The sequence below is a fragment of the Gopherus evgoodei genome, chromosome 2, assembly GCF_007399415.2.
Source record: "Gopherus evgoodei ecotype Sinaloan lineage chromosome 2, rGopEvg1_v1.p, whole genome shotgun sequence".
NCBI classification, from domain to species: Eukaryota; Metazoa; Chordata; order Testudines; family Testudinidae; genus Gopherus; species Gopherus evgoodei.
In genome coordinates, this window is record NC_044323.1 from 119,063,436 (window position 1) to 119,086,146 (window position 22,711).

At 40.6% G+C, this 22,711-nt stretch overlaps 1 protein-coding gene across 2 annotated transcripts in view; it reads left to right on the forward strand.

Moving 5' to 3' along the window:
- LOC115646112 (dynein heavy chain 5, axonemal-like) overlaps positions 1-22,711 on the forward strand; it is a 297,132-nt gene that overhangs the window by 174,083 nt on the left and 100,338 nt on the right. For both annotated transcript variants that reach the window (XM_030551608.1, XM_030551609.1), the window contains 8 exons: positions 1,549-1,878; positions 4,167-4,373; positions 4,462-4,704; positions 5,755-5,909; positions 9,759-10,423; positions 13,262-13,542; positions 15,774-15,989; positions 20,914-21,081. In XM_030551608.1, the coding sequence (XP_030407468.1) occupies positions 1,549-1,878; positions 4,167-4,373; positions 4,462-4,704; positions 5,755-5,909; positions 9,759-10,423; positions 13,262-13,542; positions 15,774-15,989; positions 20,914-21,081 (2,265 nt within the window). The remainder of the gene's footprint in view (positions 1-1,548; positions 1,879-4,166; positions 4,374-4,461; positions 4,705-5,754; positions 5,910-9,758; positions 10,424-13,261; positions 13,543-15,773; positions 15,990-20,913; positions 21,082-22,711) is intronic.

A 22,711-nucleotide genomic window follows, 5' to 3' on the forward strand; every position in this document is an offset into this window, starting at 1 on the left:
CCAACAGTGTTTTATAGACTGTATCTGTAGACATGTTCTGAACAGTATTTAGGCAACACAGAGCTTAAATACCAATAGGCAACCAGAGTACTGTCAATTCTAGCATTCCTACCATTACAGTTGTGGAGAACTGGACATAGCACAAGTGCTAAATACTAGAGGAGAAAATAGCATAGGATGACACATCTCTGTGATATATTGGATTATAAATACCTCAATGCTACTTTTCCTCATAATTGATGAGAAATTGTCAGAATAAAGTGGTCAGAATTAGCATTAAGCTATTTGATAATCACTGTAGCTTTTAGGCCTTTCATCCCAGTTATCTGTAGTACTTGTGGTGTTTATGAACTGGCTGTACTGGAAGTAAAGCAATAGTTTCTATTTTCTACTGAAACAACTATGCTTATCTAGATAGGAAAAGGGAGCATGAGAATCCAGGAAGCAATCAAAGCATCAGTCCAGACTTTAAAGTGCAGTTATCACTAGCTGGATTCCAACCCGATAGTTTAGACAGGTATTTAGGTGCCTAGGTATTTACATGAGTTTTCAAAAATTAATAAATGAATATTTCATATACCTGCCCTTTCTGGAAGTCTGTCTTCATTTTAATTACTCATACACTGGGCCAGCAAGCATCCTTACTGAGCCTATACCTCTGAATTTGTAGCTCTGTGAACCCCAGCCAGGTCCTGCAAGCCTTGTAGACCTGGTTTGGAAAGTAAGGATCCTCTCAGTTTCCTGCTTCCTTTCCCTTTGGAAATAGAGGTTATTCATCATGGGCTACTCCTCAGCCTTCCCCTTCCCATCCAAAGCCCATGTTCTATCATGTCTCCTCCTCTCCTTCCATCCAGCCCCCCCAAACCTGTCTGTCTCACTTCCCAAAGCCCCTATCTAACCATCCCTGTTGCTGAACTAACCACTTCCACTCACTCATCAAGTGTCTGTTCCAGTCACTGTATGAATGCATGTGTGTTTCCCTCTCTGTCCCTTCTTGGGCTTCCTGGCCCAGCTGATGCCTCTAGTATGTGACTGCAGGCTGATTCTCTACCCACCTGCACCTCATGATCTAGGTGGCACCTCACCATGCCTAACCTTGAGGTGCTCAAGTTTTCCTAGGCACCTTCCTTCTCCCTGGCCCCAGTACCCTCTTGCATTGTGACAAATCCAGTTGGTCACCTGGCTATGACTACAATATATACAATTCTGTGCAGCCAACGCTGTGCACCTGCGGCTGCTGGTCCCACTTACCATCCTGTATAAACATTTCTGAGGTGCTTAGAAGAACTGTTCTAAAAGACAAGTGAGGTTACTAGATAGTTTTGAAAATTCCTGGACAAGTAATCAGTTACAAACTGGACCAGAACATTTGGAATAATTGATTTGTTTTCTTTTGTTGCTTTCCTGAATGATATTCTGTAAACAACATGATTCAATGCAAAGTACTGTGCCTTTTTCTTTTGCCTGCTCATTTATTGTGTAGGAGATTAGGATTCAGATGGACTGTCAAGAAATAATACCTGATTATTCTCTTTATGTTTCTGTAAGATCACCAATGAGATTGTAAGGCAGCTGATGGAGCAGAAAGGTTTCTACAATTTGGAAAAGCCAGGAGAATTCACTAATGTGGTTGACATCCAGTTTGTAGCTGCCATGATTCATCCTGGAGGAGGTCGGAATGACATTCCTCAGCGCCTCAAGCGTCAATTTAGTGTTTATAACTGCACCCTACCTTCCAATTCGTCCATTGATAAAATATTTAGAACAGTAGCTGAAGGCTATTTCTGCGTGCAGAGAGGCTTCCCAGAAGAAATATGTAAACTGGCATCAGCATTAGTACCTACAACTCGAAAAGTCTGGCAAGCAACTAAAGTAAAGGTAAAAAAAATGTGACTTTTGTTAACAAGCCTATACTTGCACCATGAAATGAAAAGGTAGGAGAATTATGTCTTTTTACTATAGCACATTACCTGTGGAATTTCTTCTTTGATGATAATTAGTATCCACAGGATCCACTGTCTGTTGGAAAATGTGATGGTGACAATGATTCTGATAGGATGATATTATTATTTTGTTATTTTATGATATTTGTGGTAGCTCCTGGAAGCCACGCAGGTGAGTCCCCATTGTACTAGGCACTGCACAAACGTCTAGTAAATATAAGTCCCTGCTCCAGGGAGCTTACTTTCTAAATGACAAAAAATTGCAGGGGGAAGAAATAAACAAGTGGGACAGAGTGCGGAATATGGGAACAGAGTAACAAAAAATAATAGTCTTAGTAATTCTTAGCTGATCACAAGAAATACTCATAACTTGCCATCTGTCTAGCTGTAATCAAATTGTATTTTTATATGCATTTCTAAAGTAATGATAGGAGACCTGAGCAAGTAATTAACAGAGAATAACTTATCATACAAATTTTGCCTCTTTTCTATACATGAATTGCCTGCAAATAGATTATGAACTTTTTTAATGTATTTGAATTTCTTCAGCAAATAATTCTTGGTTTGCAGATTGTTTGCAAATGATTCACTGTAAATATGCATTATCCGTGCTGTGTTGGCTAGCTGCTTACATCACATGATGGTGTTTCTGTCCCTTGTCTTGATGATGAGCTTAATTAACACACACAGTAGGAACGGCAGATTTACAATATAGAATGTAATTTAAAATTCATTTCTGGCAAATGCTAAAATTTAAAATATTTTTTTTCTCAAGTTGTTATGCTACTAAAGCTTGAGTGCTCAAATGTTCATAGATATTGAATATGAAAAGGCCACAAACCCAGCTGACTCACAAATCGTTCTGAATTTGAACAAATATTCAAAGCCAATTCCAGTTGTCATAATCTTCCTTGGTCAGCAGAGTTGTGACCATGACTTGAGGCCTGGAGAATAGGAGTATGGAAAGGGAATGAGGAACTGTGCATATTACATGGGCCTCAGCAGAGACACAGAGGAACAGCTAGTCAAACTTTTTATAGTGAACAATTTATTCAACAAATATAGGCCTTTTTTCTGTCAGTGGATTGTCTAAGAAGAAATTGTAATTTTTACACATTTGTTCATTGTTCAAAATTGCTCAACACACAAATTTTACCAACATCTTGAATTACAGATCACCGGTGATGTGTTTGCAGTGAGCAGTCAGTCAATTATTTGATGCTCAGGATATTTGAGATCTATGACTGATCACCAAAGTCATATGACATTTGCTTTGCTCGTTGATTGGCTGACGAAATTGTTATCAACTGCTCTGTTTTCACCGAAATTAATTTAATGAATCACAAAACTAATTTCATTTTCTAATTCAAGTAATATTGGTTAATAGCCTGAAATTTTCTTCTTGTAAATATTCATTTGAATAAAATTTCGCTCATGAGAAGCAAACAAAATAAGGGGTGCATGTTTCAGAATTGGGATACAATGTTTGTAAATACTTTCCCCCACTATTTACCCTACTCTCCACAGAGGGAACTGTGCCCCAGGAGAAAAAATAGTGTATTTGTGAACTATTAGAACTCCAAATTTGCTAAATATAAAACAAAAAGGCTAAAGATATCCATTACCTCAGCTGTCTTTTGGAAGAAGAGGGAAAGGGGTTACTTTGCTTTTAAAGATTTTTGTTTTAAGAACTCCTCTCACCCTTCATCTTCCTCCATGCTCCTTTTCCTCCTCCCTATCCTCCCTCATTTCCTTCCTCTTCTTCCCCCCATTTCCCTTCATTACCTTGTACTCATGCTTGTGAACAGGACAAATTTCTCAAAAAGAACAAAAAGAGGGAGACAAAACCAGGGGAAGATGGAGGAGAGGAGTGAGGGGCCAAGAATTGCAGCTGTTTTTAGTGAGGCCTTTCATTCCATGGTTGGCTGAGCTATCCTGACTGCACTTCATTCCTCGTTATTGTGGCTTTGAAGATTTCCGGAGAAGTTGATATCCCACACATAAGCAATTTATGAGCTGATCATCATCCTAATCTTCTTTTAGTTTCGTTTGTTAACTGTGTTCTAAATATCATGAATGAATTTCTGCCTTTAGTGCAAAATTAATTTTGAAGTTGATTGAAAAAATTCAGTGTTCATTTAATACCACAGTGATAATTATTAAAGAACTATTTCAGTGTTTCTTAAGTAGTTACTTGAACATTGATCTAACATTCTTTTGTAGATGTTACCAACTCCAGCTAAATTTCATTACATCTTTAATTTACGAGACCTCAGTCGTATTTGGCAAGGAATTCTTACAGTTTCCACTGAAATCTGCCAGAACACCAGTGTTTTGGCTGCTCTCTTCCAGCATGAATGCAGTCGTGTTATTGCAGATAGGTTCATCAGCCAAAATGACAAAGGCTGGTTTGAAGATATGATGAGAAAGGTAAGTTGAATGATGTTCAGTATTCACTTTGAAGGAGGCTTACGAAAAACATAACTGATGATGGTAATATACCATGTTTCTTTTGTAGATTGCGTCTGAGGATCATTGTCAAGACTTACTAGGAAATGACCACAAGGAATTATACTTTGTGGATTTTTTGCGTGATGCCCCAGAGGCCACAGGGGATGAACCTGATGAAGTAGAGCTAGAAGCTCCTAAAATTTATGAGTCTATTCCTTCCTTTGATAACTTGGCTGAAAGATTACAGATGTTCATGCAGCAGTACAATGAAACCATCAGAGGAACACATATGGACTTAGTATTTTTCAAGGTATTTGTTTCCCTGATTGATAGTAAACATAGTTATTACTAAAAGTGCCCCCAATATACAGCCCTTCCTTTGTAGATTTCTCTTTATGTAATGATACATGGATTTTATATGGTCCTGCCAAGATTGTTATTGAAGTTTGACCAAAACTGCTAATTCTTCATGTTCTGTGAAGAACTCCTGTGTCTCTTACAAACAAGCCATATAGAATACTGTTTATGCCACCAGGCTTTGCTGCTGCCTCAGTTCTCACGAATTATTCAGTCACTTTCCAACTCCCAATCTTTTCCTTCCTGCCTTGAAACTCCAAAACAAAAGCTTGTTGCATGCACTGAAAGCATCCCCTCACTAATTTTCCCTACCCTACTACCCATTGAGGCTACTCCCTCCTAAAAGATCCCTTGTCCCCTTTTTCTTCACAGACACTTCTTCCTGTCTGGGTGTGGTGGACTTACACACCAGTTTTTAATTGCATCAGCTTACCATACTGACCATCCTGTTCTTTGTCATGTCCACTGCAAGGGATGGGCCTGTTCCCTGGGGCTGAGTGCATGGTTTTGAATTGAATTCAAGTGTGATCGGATTAACATAAAGGCTTGTTTTATTTACTGCGGTCACTGTTCAGGGCATAAATAACATGCTCAATTGCATATAAATTCACTGCTCTTTTACTTTTCCTATTTAGACAAGCTGCTGTTTAGAGAGGTTGTAAATATCTCTCCTCAGAGACCAGGAGCCTCAGTAGGCTTCCTTCCTGCCCCTCTTCTACCCTCAGAGTCACAAGTCCTCTTAGCTCCCCTGAGAGCAGGCACTGCATATGACATGCTCTTGTGTGAGCATGAAATAGGGATGCTCTTTCAGGGCCAGATCTTCTGCCCATTGAAGTAAATGGGAGCCTTTCCATTGATTTCATAGGGCTTTGGATTAGGCCCTGAGTGGACACCAGGATCTGGCCCCAAATGAAGGCAGTCACTGACTGATGACTTTCTACATGAAGATGATAGACAATTTTTTTGGTCTTTACATCATTTTAACAATGTTTTCTTTATGCAGGATGCAATGATCCATTTGGTTAAAATATCCCGAATTATCCGTACTCCGCAGGGAAATGCCTTGTTGGTTGGTGTGGGTGGATCTGGAAAACAGAGCTTGACCAGATTAGCATCGCATATTGCTGGATATCAGAGCTTTCAGATTACTCTAACAAGGTAACACAATGCAATATACATAGAAGTTGATATATTGGTTCCTTAATCTACTATGTAAATTAACCATTCACAATTAATTTCAAATAGTACAAAGGCTTTCAAGCATTTCAGCCCTAATTGTAAACTACATTTTTCAGCCAGAAGTGCACATTGAAATGCACATTTGGAAGATGGCAGAACTGGGTGGATGTTCTGCTGCCTTAATAATACACGGAGATACAGTAAAAACTTTTAGCAGAAGGCCTTTCTTCTTCTTTTAAGTGATTCTAGCCCACAGTGTTCCTCTATAAAATCCTATTTAAATTCCATTTCAAAAATCTCTCACTTTAAAATGACCAGACTGAATACTTCATTAAGTCTCTCTGTGCAGTATCACTTGTAAATAAACACTTTGAGTGAAAATCTTGCAACTGAAAAGATGCTAGGAGCTGTACCTAAGGGAAAGGGAAAAAAGACACGTCAAGCCCCTCTAGAGGTAGCAAAGAGAGAGACATCAGGAGAGAGATGTGGTGGGCTAAAAGAAAGAGAGAAAGCATAGAAATAGGTTCAAGACAGCACAGAATTTAGTTCTATATCTGTAGGATTCCACTCATTCCATGTGCTGAATAAAATATTTCAGAAACTTTCAGGAATGGATAAATGTTGTGGTGATCAATATAACACAAATTACTGTAATAATGACAGTCACTAAGTGTAGACTAAACTGATGGATTGCTTCAGGTGCCCTGCAGTGGCAGAACGGGGAATAGCTATAGGGCAATGTTAATATTGTGAGGGAAGTGCAGCAGAACTTAGCAATGTTTTCTGGGTAACTGATTTAACCTTGTATCAGAGGTTTGTTATGAAGTGCTTAAGAATTAGTTATGTGGATATTATGAGTATTATTTATTACTTTTAGAAGGCACATTAGAAACAAAATGATCATTTCAAAGATGAACTGATAAAGGAAAGGGGAAAATATTAATTTCAACTTCCATTGGTTAAAAGATACAGTGGATAAAAATACCAGTTTATTAACTATTGACCTGATATTGAACCATCTGAATTCAACAGCAAAATGACTGTTGGCTTCATATGGACAACATTTTTACATATTTGATTTGTGAACAAGCTGAGTCTCTTGTCAACAAAGCACATAGACCCTGAGTTAGTGTCCAGACTCACCCCTTTTTGGAGTTTGGCATAATTGTTGATTCGAAATAAGTAACACAACATAAACCTCAGCCTAAGCTTCCACTTTAAGCTTGGAGGTTCCTAGGGCTTTCCTTTAAGGATCCTCTCGGTTCTCATTCTCAGTTGCCCTAAAAGATAATCCCACATTCTTTATATCTTGGTTAGAAGTAATTGGACCCATTCTCCAGTATGACTCAGCAGTAATTACTCTGAATCTTAATGAAGAACTTTAGCACCTGAGTCTTAGTGACTCATCAGTGCAGTCCCACATTCCTAGACAGGGTCAGAGGCCTGGTCTACACTACGCGTTTAAACCGAATTTAGCAGCGTTAAACCGATTTAACCCTGCACCCGTCCATACAACGAGGCCTTTTATATCGATATAAAGGGCTCTTTAAACCGGTTTCTGTACTCCTCCTCGACGAGAAGAGTAGCGCTGAAATCGGTATTGCCATGTCGGATTAGGGTTAGTGTGGCCGCAAATCGACGGTATTGGCCTCCGGACAGTATCCCACGGTGCACCATTGTGACCGCTCTGGAAAGCAATCTGAACTTGGATGCACTGGCCAGGTAGACAGGAAAAGCCCCACAAACTTTTGGATTTCATTTCCTGTTTGCCCAGCGTGAAGCTCTGATCAGCACGGGTGGCGATGCAGTCCCAAATCCAAAAAGAGCGCCAGCATGGACCGTACGGGAGATACTGGATCTGATAGCTGTATGGGGAGACAAATCTGTTCTATCAGAGCTCCGTTACAGAAGACGAAATGCCAAAGCATTTGAAAAAATTTCCAGGCTATGATAGACAGAGGCCACAGCACAGTACTGTGTGACAAGTGTAACAGAAAGCCAAAGAATCAAATGGATACTCATGGAGGGAGGGCATGGGGACTGAGGTCTCCAGCTATCCCGCAGTCCCTGCAATCTCTGAAAAGCATTTGCATTCTTTGCTGAGCTCCCAATGCCTGAAGGGTCAAAAACATTGTCCGTGGTGGTTCGGGGTATATCTCATCAATTTACCACCCCTTTCCCCCCAGTGAAAGAAAAGGGAAAAAAAATCATTTCTTGCCATTTTTCAGTGTCACTGTATGTCTACTGCATGCTGCTGGTAGATGGGGTGCTGCAGCGCTGAACACGAGCATCCCCTTTCGGCTGGCAGATGGTGCTATCCATCGTCATCATCAGCCTGTGAGTGCTCCTGGCTGGCCTTGGTGAGGTCGGCCAGGGGCACCTGGGTAAAAATGGGAATGACTCCCGGTCATTCCTGGCAGACAGTACAAAATGCTTGGTGACCGTCCTCATCATAGCAACTGGAGCCTGAGCTCCATCGCCCCCCTCCCCGCCTTTCATGTCTAAAGAAAAGATTCTGTACTCCCTGGACTATCATAGCAGCGGGTGGCTGTGCTCCTCTCCCCCTCACCCTTTAATGTCCTGCCTGGACCCTCATAGCAGCTGGAGGCTGCCTCCCCCTCATTTTATCTCGCTAAAAAGTCAGTGTTTCTTATTTCTGCATTCTTTATTACTTCATCACACAAATAGGGGGACACTGCCACGGTAGCCCAAGAGGGTTGGGGGAGGAGGGAAGCAACGGGTGGGGTTGTTGCAGGGGCACCCCCTAGAATGGCATGCAGCTCATCATTTCTCTGGGGCTCTGACCCAGAGTGGCTGTGCTCTCTGGCTCTCTAGTAGACTTGCCCCATCTTCTAGGCAGGACTGACTCTATTTTTAGACAAAACATAAAAAAGGGAATGACCCGGGGAGTCATTCCCATTTTTGTCCATGAGCCCCCAGCCGACCTCAGCGAGGCCAGCCAAGAGCACCCATGACAGCAGCAGATGGTACAAAATGATTGATAACCGTCATCGCCAATTTACAATTGCAAATGGTACAAAATGATTGATAACTGTCATCTCATCACCAATTTACAATGGCAGACAGTGCAATAGGGATGGTAACCATCTCTGCTACCTTGCAAAGGCAAATGAATGCTGCTGTGTAGCACTGCAGTACCGCCTCTGTCAGCAGCATCCAGTATACATACAGTGACTAAAGGCAAAACAGGCTTCATGGCAATCCAGGGGAAAAAGGGCGCGAAATGATTGTCTGCCGTTGCTTTCACAGCGGAAGGATTGAGTGACGACATTTACCCAGAATCACCTACGACACTGTTTTTGCACCATCATGCATTGGGATCTCAACCCAGAATTCCAATGGGCAGGGGAGACTGCGGGAGCTATGGGATAGCTACGGGATAGCTACCCACAGTGCAATGCTCCAGAAATCTACGCTAGCCTCGGTACATGGACGCACACCACCGAATTAATGTGCTTAGTGTGGCTGCGTGCATTTTATACAATCTGTTTTACAAAACCGGTTTCTGTAAAATCGGAATAATCCCGTAGTGTAGACATACCCTTAGTCTTGCTACCCTATTAAAGGATGTAACCGCATTAATTTCAGTGAAGTTGCCCCAGTGTATGCCAATGATCAATTTGTCCAAATGGTGTAAGAAAACCTAACATAGATTGCAATAGATTTTATTCGTGAAAGGAGTTGATGTAAATGAATTACATATTTATACATTTTGACCAAACTAGATTAAGCCAGAAAATATGAATTGTTTTCCCGAAATGATCTATTTATTTTGTTTTGTCCATCTTTAACCCTTTCTTACTTTAGAACATATGGCATTAATAACCTTATGGATGATCTGAAAATTCTGTACCGCACCGCTGGACAGAAAGGACAGGGTATTACCTTTATATTCACAGACAATGAAATCAGAGATGAGTCTTTTCTTGAGTACATGAACAATGTTTTGGCTTCAGGTGAGGTTTCCAATCTTTTTGCACGTGATGAAATAGATGAAATAACACAAGACCTGATATCTGTGATGAAGAAAGAGTACCCGAGACGTTCTCCTAGTAGTGAAAATCTCAATGACTATTTTCTTACTCGAGTTCGCAACAATTTGCATGTGGTTCTTTGTTTTTCTCCTGTTGGGGAAAAATTCAGAACTCGTGCACTAAAGTTTCCAGGTTTGATTTCAGGATGTACTATGGACTGGTTCCAGCACTGGCCTAAAGATGCTCTAGTAGCTGTTGCACAGCATTTTTTAGCTTCCTACAAAATTGAGTGCACAGATGAAGTAAAACGAAGTGTTGTTAACACTATGGGAACATTTCAAGATCTCGTAGCTGAAAAATGCGTTGAGTACTTTGAACGATACAGGCGTCAAACTTTTGTGACTCCAAAGTCTTATCTGTCATTCATCAGCGGCTACAAAACCATCTATAGAGAGAAATTTGCTGATGTGGGAAATTTGTCTGACCGCATGAAAACAGGTACAATATACTTTTTTTTAGAAAGATATATGTATATATAATATATATAAGAATAAAGAGGTTGCATTCCTTCTCTAAATGAAAAAGTCAACTCGCCCTTAACTATAGAGTCCAGAGTCACAAATGGTGCCTCCATTTTATAATTTGTGTGTGTGTGTAGTAATTCCTTTGTGGTACAAGAATTTGTTTTATGTACAGCTCTAAAATGACATATTTACTTAAATATAAAAAGTAGCAAAGGTTTTTTGGGGTATAAGGGAGAGGTTTGGTGGTCAGAGAGGACATGAGAATATGAGCAGTTGTGATGAGAAAGGGGATATGGAAGGCAGAAGGATGGAGGAGGAGTCAGTGAATGATGAAAAGCTTAGGAAAGAGGGTCTGGAGAGGCCCCCAGCACTGCCATTTTGCTCACTCCTAGTGCCCTTTGTGCGTCCTAGTTGTTCTGCTGCATTTTGGTTTGTCTGTGGCTGTGGGTGTGGGCAAGATTTTGCCCTATAGGATAGATCAGTGTAAGTTTCCAATCCTGCTCCCATTGCTGTGGATAAAAAATGGAGTGGGATCAGAATTGGTCCAAAATGATTTGTATATAACATTCCACTCTTAAATCTTGCACAGCTTGACATATCCTTTAGATCTCTCAAAATGCTGAACATGTCAGAGACAATTATTATTTCTAAAACTCTTTTGTATTGGATGAGGAAATAATGGTTTTGATACCGTTAAAACCTATGGTGCAAAATTAGCATTTTATGGAATGGTAGTGTACCATTAATAGTTACTCTTTTATACAAAAATCTGAGTCACAGCATTTCAAAAAATTACCCTGTTTGTATAGATTTAAGTTAAGTGAGCTTATTTCCAGGCAGCTACCATAATTCGTTTTCAGTTATGTTGTACAGCGTGCTTACAAAACACTTGAAATTTTCACTTCATTAACTTTGTATGTTTTGTAGATTACAAGTGAATTGTAAATTGATATTAATTAATAGATGATAAGCCCTTTGTTAACTTTAAGTTAAAACTGCTACTGTGGATGTATTCCAAGAAATAGTACTGCTAAAAAAACCCAAAAACAAATTATGCATTTAAAAGTATTGAAATTAACAACCAAAGGAAGGTAGGTAAATATTCAAATACATTCACAATTTATAGTATATTAAATAAATATACCCAGGTAAAATTTCCAAAACCAAGCTTAACCCTTCCCAAAGTTCCTGATCAGCACTCATCCTAAAAATCTGCACCTATCCATTCTACCTCCATAGTCATTTCTAATATGGGCTACAAACCCTCACAAATAATCACCCAAAGGTTTGCAGACCCAACCACAGACCATCCTCCAGTTTACTCACCAATTATTAGCCAGACACCCACATGCAGACCAGAGACTCTCCTATCCCGTGCGTGCCATCAACCTACTATGATCAAAATGAGAAACACCACGTTTCCTCAGTCCACTGTTGCACAATGAGGCAGAAAACCCAATCTACTTTATCTACCCTTTTCTATACAGACTGGAAATCTCTTTACAGCTTTCCTATCCACCATCCTCTCATGACTTGATTTCCCACCACTCAGTTGAAGACCCCAGGCCAGCTCTTTAGTTGGTGTAAATCTGCCTAGCTCCATGGAGTGGAGATATGCTGATTTACAATAGCTCAGGACCTGGACTCACACAACAACTTTCAGCCAGCCCATGCAACCTGCAGACCTCAGAGTAGTGTAATCATTAGATCCATGAAGTACATTACTTAGTTACCACAGAGGAGAGCAGGGAATCAGCCCAGTTGCAGAATGTACCACATTTTCTTATGCAGTCAATGATTTCACCAATTTCTGAAGTAGGAGGGTGGCTAGCGGCTTGATCCTGCAGTGTGCTGAGCCCCCTCAGCTGCCAGGGTAATCAGCTGGAGAAGAGGGTGTTCAGAACATCACAAGAATATTCAGTAGCTTAAATAACGCTGAGCACTTGCAGAATTGAGCTGTGCAAACATACCCCTATAGATGGCTGGTGAATAGCTACACAAGTGCAGAATTGTCCTTGTTTGGAGAGAATGCAAAGTAATGGTTTAGATACGTCCATTTATTTGTGAGGTATTTTTATAACATGATTTTCTTTGTCTGTTTCTCTCATTGTTTATTAAAAATATGGAGCCAGTCCAGAGCTCAGGAGCATACTGTCTGTCTCTAGCTCCCCCTACCTCCTCAGATTTCCATGTAATGCTGAGCTTAGGAGCTCAACATGGTCTGCTGCGTCTCCTGAGCTCCCCACAGCTCCAGGCCTCTCTGCTTTGCCCTGTTCTATGGAGCTTAAGAGCAATCTAACGAGTTCCTGTTTCTCCTGGTCTCAAACGAATTTATAAAGTGCCTGTCAGGTCTTATGAAGTTTATAAAACTACGCAGCACAATACTAAATTTTAACGATTTTTTAATATCTTGCTTCATATTTCTGTGCTAATATTAAATTAAGTGGCTGTTATCCTGAATGAGTATCATTATGTAATGTGGTCTGATAGTTTTGAGGAATTAAGAACATGCATTAAAAGAAAATAAATATTTAAAATTAGTCGTCCAAATCCATATTTAGGAACCTGAGTAAGTGACCCTGGAGCATGATTCTGATGTCCCTTACTCCAGTGAAAATCAGAAGTAACTCTAGGGAAATAAATGAAGTTACACAGGTGTAAAACAAGTTTACAGTAAGTGAGATCAGATTTGAGGCTATTTACTCAGGTTCCTAAGTATGGATTTGAATGACTGATTGTAGGCACCGAAGTTTGAACATTTAGGCACTTTTACCTGCTGCATAAATATGCTGTCTTAATTTGATTTCAACAGGTCTTGCAAAACTCATGGAAGCTGAGGTTTCAGTAAACCAGCTGTCCAAAGAACTGGCAGTGAAAGAGAGAGACTTGGCTGTTGCTTCTAAAAGAGCTGATGGCGTTTTACTGGACGTGACTATGAAAGCCCAAGCTGCTGAAAAGGTGAAAATGCAGGTCCAAAAGGTGAAAGACAAAGCCCATGCCATTGTGGATGAAATTGCCATTGATAAAGCAGCAGCTGAGGAGAAGCTTGAAGCTGCAAGACCTGCACTGGAGGAAGCAGAAGCAGCACTGCAGGTCAGAATTGAATTGATCCCATGACAATGCATACAGATAATGAGAGTAATGATCATTATGTGTGGAACCTAGAGCATTTAATTATGTTTGTCCATCTTCAGCAAGGCAAATCAGAATGCTGAAAATGCATAAACTGACAGTTTCCAGTTACCATATTAATTGTGAGTGAGATACAAGGTCCGGAAACTGCAGTTGAATCAGCTGGACACCTTACACTAAACACAATCACATACTACCCTCTGGGTTAGATTGAATCTAGCTAGGCAAAGGTGCTCGGGGGTGAGATTTAAAAGGATGTTTCCTCAACTTTCACTCCTAAGCAGAGGCCAGGTGCAATCTCAGTTTTATTCTTCTGACTGGCAAAGTCCAGAGGACTCTGGCACTGGACTGCTAACCCCTGTACAGAAACCCTAAAGGCTGGCAGGGAGCAGAGGAGTAAAGGTGGGCAATGCCTCTCCCACTATCAAGCAGCAGAGTTGGGCTCCAGAGGGGAGTGCACAGTATAGAAGATGCTGCTTTTGTGTGCATTCCCTCAGCACACTTTGGCCTGATTCTTCAATATGTTGCGCTATGTGTAGGCTGCTGGGTCAATGTAGAGTGAGTTGTACCCATTCTACATTTCTGAAGTGATTCTCCTTCTGTACAAAGTAGGTGCAGTGACAGTTACACTGGCTGCCTCTGTGTGCTGAGGTATAAATTCAAAAAGGGAGTCAGGTATCCCCCAAGGGACATAATGTGCACAAATGTACACTGCACTGATCCTCTGGCTAGTGTCTAGTTAAAGCAAGTATAGGTGGTGGGTGTAATCTAGAGCAGCCATAAGTCTGCTCTTATCACAAGTGCAAAGCTGGTGGACAGGGACCCTGCTCGATAACAACACCTGGCAGTGCCATTCTTCTTGTCTGCACTCTGCTGATGTCCCCTGGTGAGACATGTCTCTTTTCATATTCCCTATCCTGTATTCCCATTTTGTATAGGACTGATGCCTGGCATACAGTCCATGGAAATAGCAATCTGTTTTCCTGCGTGTATGGTAGGGAGAGTGTCAGATAGCTGAGGGGATGGCTAAGGCTGGAGCAGGAGCAGGAACGGGCATAAACTGGGGCAGGCTCGGGGAGTCTGTCAGAACTACTGGGCAGTTGGGAATCTCCCAGCAAGGTAGCAACATTGAGGAGACTGGAGTGTCTGCTTCCATTAGGAACTTATATATCTGCCTGTGGATTGGTTGGGCTTTTGTTGGTTGGTATGTCCCTGTCATAGGATCCACAGGCAGTTGCCTCTGATGACTCACCAGCTCAGGCTCAGGGATGACTCATCACAGAGAGTTGCCCATAGGCAGCTCAGCAGCTTGTTTGTGTAGAGTCAGCATGTAAAAGTCACTCAGGACAAGAGCTAATTGGGAACTTTCCTCTGGAATGATTTGCTGATGGAAAATGCAGTTTCTACAAAAATCAGAATTTTGAAAATTCAGATTTTGTAAAAAATATTTGATTTTCCGCCTGGTTTGACCTGAATTGGAATATTTTATTTTGCTGAACTGACCTGAAATGTGGTAAGATTCACTAATCCAAGGATTACAGTGCCCTAGCAAGCCACTGTGGCAGACAAGAGAACGAACAGAAGGGAATAGGGATGTCAGCTGTAAGGCCCACTCCTTTAGCTCCTCCCCTTGCACACAGGTTGTCTTATCTTCACTTGTGCACAAAGGTGCTGGAACTAAGGGTGCTGGAGGTGCTGCTGCACCCACTGGCTTGAAGTGGTTCCATTATATACAGGGTTCACAGTTTGGTTCAGTGACTCTCAGCACCCCTGCTATACAAATTGTTCCAGCACTTATGCTTGTGCATTTGTGAAGTTAAAACAATTGGAGAATCAGGTACACCAGAACTGCTTGCAAAACTGCAGCTGCAGTGCTCATTTTATAGATACAACTTTGAAACAAGTCAGTTGTGTACACCTGAGACACAGGACTTCTGGGAGGTGCCACCAGTGTATAGCACCTCATCATTACCTTCACTATCCATCCTGGGTAGCGGCTAAGCCACAATCTTGCCCTTTATGCTGAGATATAAAAGGCTAAAAAGATACACTACATTTTGAATTTTAGTTAATTACATTGGATTTGAAGAGACATTGGTCCCTGATGGAGACATTCATTAATTCTCATGCAGTTCAGTTTGCAAAGGATAGATGCTTAAATAAGATGATCGTTTTCTTTTGTAATTTTTCAGACTATTAAACCAGTAGACATTGCTACTGTTCGCAAACTGGGTAAACCTCCTCACTTGATAATGCGGATCATGGATTGTGTGCTACTTCTGTTCCAAAGAAAAATTGATTCTGTGACAGCTGACCCAGAACGAACATGTGTGAAGCCATCATGGACTGAAGCTCTGAAGCTAATGAATAATTCAGGGTTTCTCAGCATGCTGCTTACTTTCCAGAAGGTAACAAATAAGTTACATCATCATTCCTCATAACAACCCCTATAGATCCACATGCACATGCCCTGTGTGTTTATATTATGTATAATTCATGGTTGCTGTAGTTCAAACATTGGCCTTATTAAAGTTGTTTGGGGCTTTTTATAGTTCATGCTTTTCTGTGCTTTTTATATTTGTACAGAACTTACATTCAGTAATGTTAGTAAGCTCATTTCTTTTTCATTGGTCATTATTTTTGCAGTCCTTTCTGCTGGAGAGAACTGGATGGCTCAGGAGCCTGGCAAGAGGCTGATAGGCACAAATGTCCCAAGCAGTGGGTCAAATCCTGAAATCCTTACTCTGGTTTGATTCAGTTCTTACTCAGGCAAGCTCCTATTCTTTAATGGGACTTTGCCTAAAAAAGAATGGATTGAAATTTGAGTAAGGATAGCTGGATCTGAACTACTATTTTTGGAACAGGCCACAACTTCCTACCATTCATCTCCTTATGTTACCAGGTCTGTTTGCATACATGCATGTAGGGTCTTGTCTACGTTAGAGAAATTTACCATTCTGAGAACTGTTGGGTCATCCTAAAAGCTTGTGAAATGCTTCACATCCACAACAAAATCGTTCCAAATGGTCTGCACGTATTCCAGGAACTATTCTGATTATACTTCCTTTCAGCAAGTATAAGAACTGGTTCACTCTTAACTATTTCATTTTGAACTTTTTTAGTGCCAATGTAAATAGAGGTTTCTGGCATCCTAGCACAAATCATTCACACATAGTCCTTCCATGATTGTGCTGCAGCGCACCAATCACTGCTCAGATGCCTGCACTTGATTTTCTGTATTCCACTGCACAGAAGTCAACTTGACTGGAAGCCATATACTCATAGAAATATCTCTGCACACACTACAGAACTCTGCTGTGTGAGCTATTTCAAGAGCAGACAACTTCTACTAGCAACAGATCTGCAACAGCTTTTTCTCATCTCACAACAGTGTCTCAAAGAAGACAGTTTATATGCATGCTCCCAGCTGGTCAGAGGCCAATACTTGGGTCCTGATTGTAGTGTGAAGAGGAGATCTAGAAGCGGCATGGGAGAAAAAAGCACATGAGTGTTTGACTGGATGTCTCAGTGATGTTTGGAGCTTGGTGTAAACCAGAGAAGCAGTTGATGACAGTAAAAATTAAAAGCCTGAAAGTCCAGTATAAGAAAGATAATCACAACTACCCTTTTTTACAAGGAGCTTAACTGGATTCTGAGGCTTTACCTTCCACCTAACCTGAGGTGCTGTTGGACACAAGTAAAAAGGCAGGTGGGGTGACTGTCTGGGGAAAGGATTGCCTCAATTTGCTGGGAAGACCCTGATGCTGTGGAGCCAGGCCTGGAGCTGTGGGGATCACATAATCTATTTGAGGGGAACCAGGATCCTGACACAACTGCAGACTTAGTAAATCTGAACAGGTTTTAACCATGGTTTCTGAAATGGTGCTAAATACACTTTATCCTTATCTGCATGTCAAGTTAAATTAATTTCAGCACTGGTTCGGATGCACACCTGGTTGATGCCTGTTGTTAATAATGGGTAATTTTTGTAGTGCACGGAGTCTCCACTCTCCTTTCATCCTCAGTAGTGGTGGTCTCTCCCTCCTGAGGCATATTGGCAGCATGAGGAAACTTCAGCTGCACCCAGCCACATCTTGTCATGGACCAGGAGGTAGGTGGTCATGACTAGTGGTTGGAACAGTGGCGGTGAGAGCCAAAGTCAAGAACCAGGAGCCAAGTCAAGGACCAGAGGCAGTGTCAGAGGGCTGGGACAGGTCGAAGGCAGGACTGGAGCATGGCTGGAAAAAAGGCAGGAGCAGAGCTGGGAGTAAGGCAGGAATGAGGCAGACGCAAGAGAGATCACAATTGTGGGTGAGTGCTTTGAGCTACTGCTGGTCTTAACAGCATTCCTCGCAACGGGACTCAGTCAATCAGGTGATCTGGTTAATCAGGGCTATAGTTAGCCAGTTGATACCAGGCCCAGCTACATACCTTCCTTCCTGACACCTCTGTAGGCAGTCAGTTCCTAGGACTCTTCATCTGGTATCTTTCCCAAACCCTATAATCACTAAAAACAAGAAGAAAATGAGATTAAAGACAATGAGGCCTGATTATGCAGTCCTCTCTCAAGTGAAACTCCTAATGAATTGTCCTGTTTGTCTCTTATTAATACTGTATATGTTCTGAGTGGTAGTTTTCAATGCATTTAACTTTACTCCAAGGAATCAGAACAACTTCTATCAGAATGTCTAAATTTTTGTTGTAAGTGATACTGGCAAATGGAATGAAAAACACTGGAAAGCATCTTCCATTTTTGATTACGTGATTTTCTTGCCATCCTCTTTCCTTGCACTGAATTTCTGTGTTAGTGTATATAGTGGTGGGGAAACCTCATAACATCTGGAGTTTTGAATTGGTTACAATGCTACATCTGAATGATTTGATGTAAATCATATTTTTTAAGAGATTTTTGTTATCACCTGGTTTTGTCAGGGCCAGAAATGTCACTTCAGATCCCAGACGGATTTTAGACATGCATCTATTAGAAAGCAAAATCATTAACTGCATGGTTCTTATTCCACCTCTGCTAGTTTGCTAAACCCAAAAATTGAATAGGAAGAAATAAAATCTAGATATATTTCAACATCCAAATTTCAGCAAACTTTCATTGTTATAATGTAACTAAACCTAATTTCATCTGTTTTCATGACTGGCTTTGTAACCATTACATTAGCTAGTGATCTATCAGGAGCCAGGCAGGCATTTCTGTCAAGTACCTTCAGAACAAAGATCTATTATTTTGATGCTATGAATAGGAGGATGATTTTTAGACTCATTAAAATAAACATAGTAATAAATTGTCCGTAAAATAAAGTTTGAAATGTTTAATACTTCCTCCATTAAGCAGTCATCCGTACCACATATATGCTTTACCAATACATATTATGTTGTTTAATGGGCTAGTTTCAGTTTTTTCCATGATTTAAATAATTATATAAAGACCCCAGTCATCATTTCTTTATTGATTTGCCTTTTAATGTTCTCTATAATTTGTGAGAAAAATTGAGATTAAAATAATGAAATTGAAAGTTGAAACAAATTCCTTTTAAAATTTAGGATCAACATCAGTATTATCAGCAATCCTTGTACAGCCAAATAGGGCTTTTGAGATTAAATCCTTTGATGGTACAGATGGGGCCATGTTGCAGTGGGGGCTGCAGGAGGAATTCTGGCTAACTGTGGGGAGAAGCAACTCCACTACCCATAACAAGGATGAAAGGGTGCAGCCTGCACTTCCCTCAACACTGGTAGGTTTGCTAGTAAGTGTGATGAGTGGGTGTGGCTATAGTCCTGCCCTCACCCATCATTCTCTGCTCCTTTGGGGAGGCTTGCATGAGTCAAGAAGAGTGCATTCGCTTCCCATTCAGATTGTAGCTGGCCTTTGCACCGGTGTGAAAAGCATGAGGAAAGCTCCTTGCATTCTTCCCTCCTCCTGGTGCAGCCATATTGAACCAGGAGTGACCTGGTCTTTAATAATTTGCTTTAATTGTTTGTGTTCAGCTTTCAAATTCAAACCTACTTTGCAAAATCTGATAGGTTGCTAATTTTTTTCAGCATACTCTGAGCACTGAATACAGGGAAAAGTTCAAAAAGAAATTTAAGACCATAAATGGATCACTTTAAAATTGGTGTTAAATCATTGAAGTCATGTGGATATAAATTCTCTTATCATCTTTCTAGAGCAGATCCCAAGCAAAACTTTGACTAACTTAATCCTATATAGGTACATCCTAGATTTAAAAAATAACAGTGTAGAGTACCATATTCCAATATTGAGTGAAATATAAACCGAAATACAATAGTCTGGGTGCAATAGTAATATAAATGATTATTATTAATAATAATAGGGATATTTAATATAAACTGGTAGATTTCAGGAAAGAAGCAGAAGAATGAATTTGTGTGTTTGGGAAGTACACTTAGTGCAATTGGAGAGAGATCTGGAGAATTGAAAGGAGGACCAGCAATGAAGTTTAAACTGAGAGGAAAAGTGTACGCTGCATGAATTTGTACCTACCTGCTCTGTGATTTGGAAATAGTGGATCTTATGGAGATCTAAGAAAAGGAGATACAGATAGTTGAAAATAATATACTGAGGAGAATGGCAGACAAGCAAAGGGTAGACAGTGTGTGCCTGGAAGAAATTAGGGGGAAGATGAACTTGGGACTCTCAGTGATAGAGAGGTTGGAGAGTGCACATTTGAGGTGGGCTGGACATGTGATAAGAATGGAAGAAACCAGCAAAGAAAGAATGAGAGGAAGAGGAAAGCGAGAAAAGACATGGAAGACTGAGAATATGATGGAAAGACTCTGTCAGGAGAAGTTTGAAGAGAATACAATGGCACTCCGCAACTGTGAACCTGTGCCATGGACTGGCAGGAGTCCTGAAGAACTGTGGGCACCTCCTTCCCCATGTAAATGGGAAAAGGAGTTGAGAAGTGAAGTGATTTAATATATAATGGTAAATCACTTTTTAAAGAAAAACATTTTTGAAGAACAATATCATTTTACAGTTGTTTTAAAAATAAGCATAATTATGCACACTGTAAAGTGATTATTATTTTGGTAAGGATCATGTCTTCATACTGTATGTTTGCTTGAAAATTAATGGGTCACAATCATGTAATTTAATTTATAGTTCAACTTTATGTTTAGATTTCTTGCAAATAAAATCCTCTAATTACAGTTTTTTGGCTTACAATGTATTGTACTTTTATATGCATGATAAGATGATGTACTGTGGTGTGTGTGTGTGTGTGTGTGTGTGTGTGTGTGTGTGTGTGTGTGTGTGTGTGTGTGTAAAAATATATATATTTCTTTTTTGTTATATAGGATTCAATTACAGGAGAGATTGTGGAACTACTACAGCCTTATATAGACATGGAAGATTATAATCTGGAGACTGCTAAAAAAGTTTGTGGGAATGTAGCAGGTCTATGTTCATGGACACAAGCAATGGCATACTTCTACAGTATTAATAAAGAAGTCCTTCCCCTTAAGGTATTTCATATATTTATTTTCTACTAGTGAGAGATGGGTTAAAATGCTAAAACACATGGATTAAAAATAATTTCTTATCACAGTTGATATAACTAAACTATTTACTTAGAAAGAAACTATGTTAAAAGAATACTAAGATTGAAAAGTCAAGCAGTTAAAAGTTGGGAAATGCCAGAATTAAGTTTGCTTGTGCAACTTTCATTCAACCTCTGATGCATATACATTATAATATAGACTTTAACTGCATGATCACATACAATTTTTTAGACAGGACCCTGCCTCATTCAGAGCCCAGCTTCTCCTTCACTCTGCATGTGCTCCAGCATGGAAGAATATTGAAAGTACAATGCCACAGTGGCTCCCTGCTGATGGGCAGGCCCCAAGTACAGAGGAGAAATGGGTACACTTTACCAGGGCTCAGTCCAAGGGAAGGGCTCAGCCAGAAAGCCAAAAGCCCATCACCATAACAAAAAATGTCTTTAATTAGTGTGTCTGTGTGGGCTGGGATGGGGGCCTGTGTTATGAGTCTCCCCTGGGCCTAGTGAAAGGTTGTTTGGGGCTTGCTACTGGGAAGAGCAGTTGCAAGGAAATTCCTGCTCAACCTCCACAGCCTCGGGAGGCTGTTCAGTTCGTATGTAGAATCTGTGAGGAGCTGGAGCAAATGGAATCTTTGGAGAACTTAGCTGCCAAACTCTAACAAATCTCTCCTGAGCGTTTGTGAGAATCTTTCAAAGGCTTATTTGGGCAAACGTGGGTGGTTTTTCACTTTGATAGAAAAAGATACATACCTGATACCTCTGTGACTAATTTCAAGTGCCTGCTCCAAAGTATGGAGGTGCTAGAGCTTCTCAACACAAAGTTTGAAAGAATTTTTTACAATGGGGAAAAAAGTTTCCCTCACCTCTTCTGAACTGTTTTTGATTAAAAATAAAATAATAATCAACCTGAATAGTTAAAGTTTGGCAAAGTTATAAGCCAAACAGGTTATTATAACAGAAAATAATGGTAACCTTAACTATAGGGGTCACTATCTGGACTTCCCATAATCCTAAAGTTATGGCTGTGAGGAGGCGGTATGCTGTCAGCTTTCTTTTTGTTGGACATGTTGCACAGTGTTGATATTTAACAGGAATCCCAGGAGCTGTTGGAGAGGTCATGAGAGTTGCCTTTGGATCTTCCCTTTGCATCTTTGGATCCTCCCTTTGAATTCTTTGGAAGAGGACACAGTACACTGCAGTGGGTTACTGGTCCTGAGTCAGCTCGTGGGAAACAGACTGTTGGCAAGACAGAGTCAAAGTGTACTGTGCCTGCCCACCAGCAGTTGTGGGTGATGAACCAGGGGATGCTAAGGACAACAGTTGAATCTAGTGCAGGAATTAGCCCAAACTGGAAAATTTCTTGGTGGCCTCAAATGGCATTTAACTCTAGGGGAACCATCCAGTGGGTGACCAGTCCCAACAAAAGGAGTGAACCATTTATGGACTCCACTAACTTGGGGGATCCTTGCACTGGGTGGGGATATTGTGTGGTTGGTCAAACTCCAGGTCTGTGAAATTGCCTGAGGGCAAATAAGTCCACTAGTGCCTCTAGGTTGGTATCAGGCATCACAGAGTGCCAGAGCCTGAGAGGG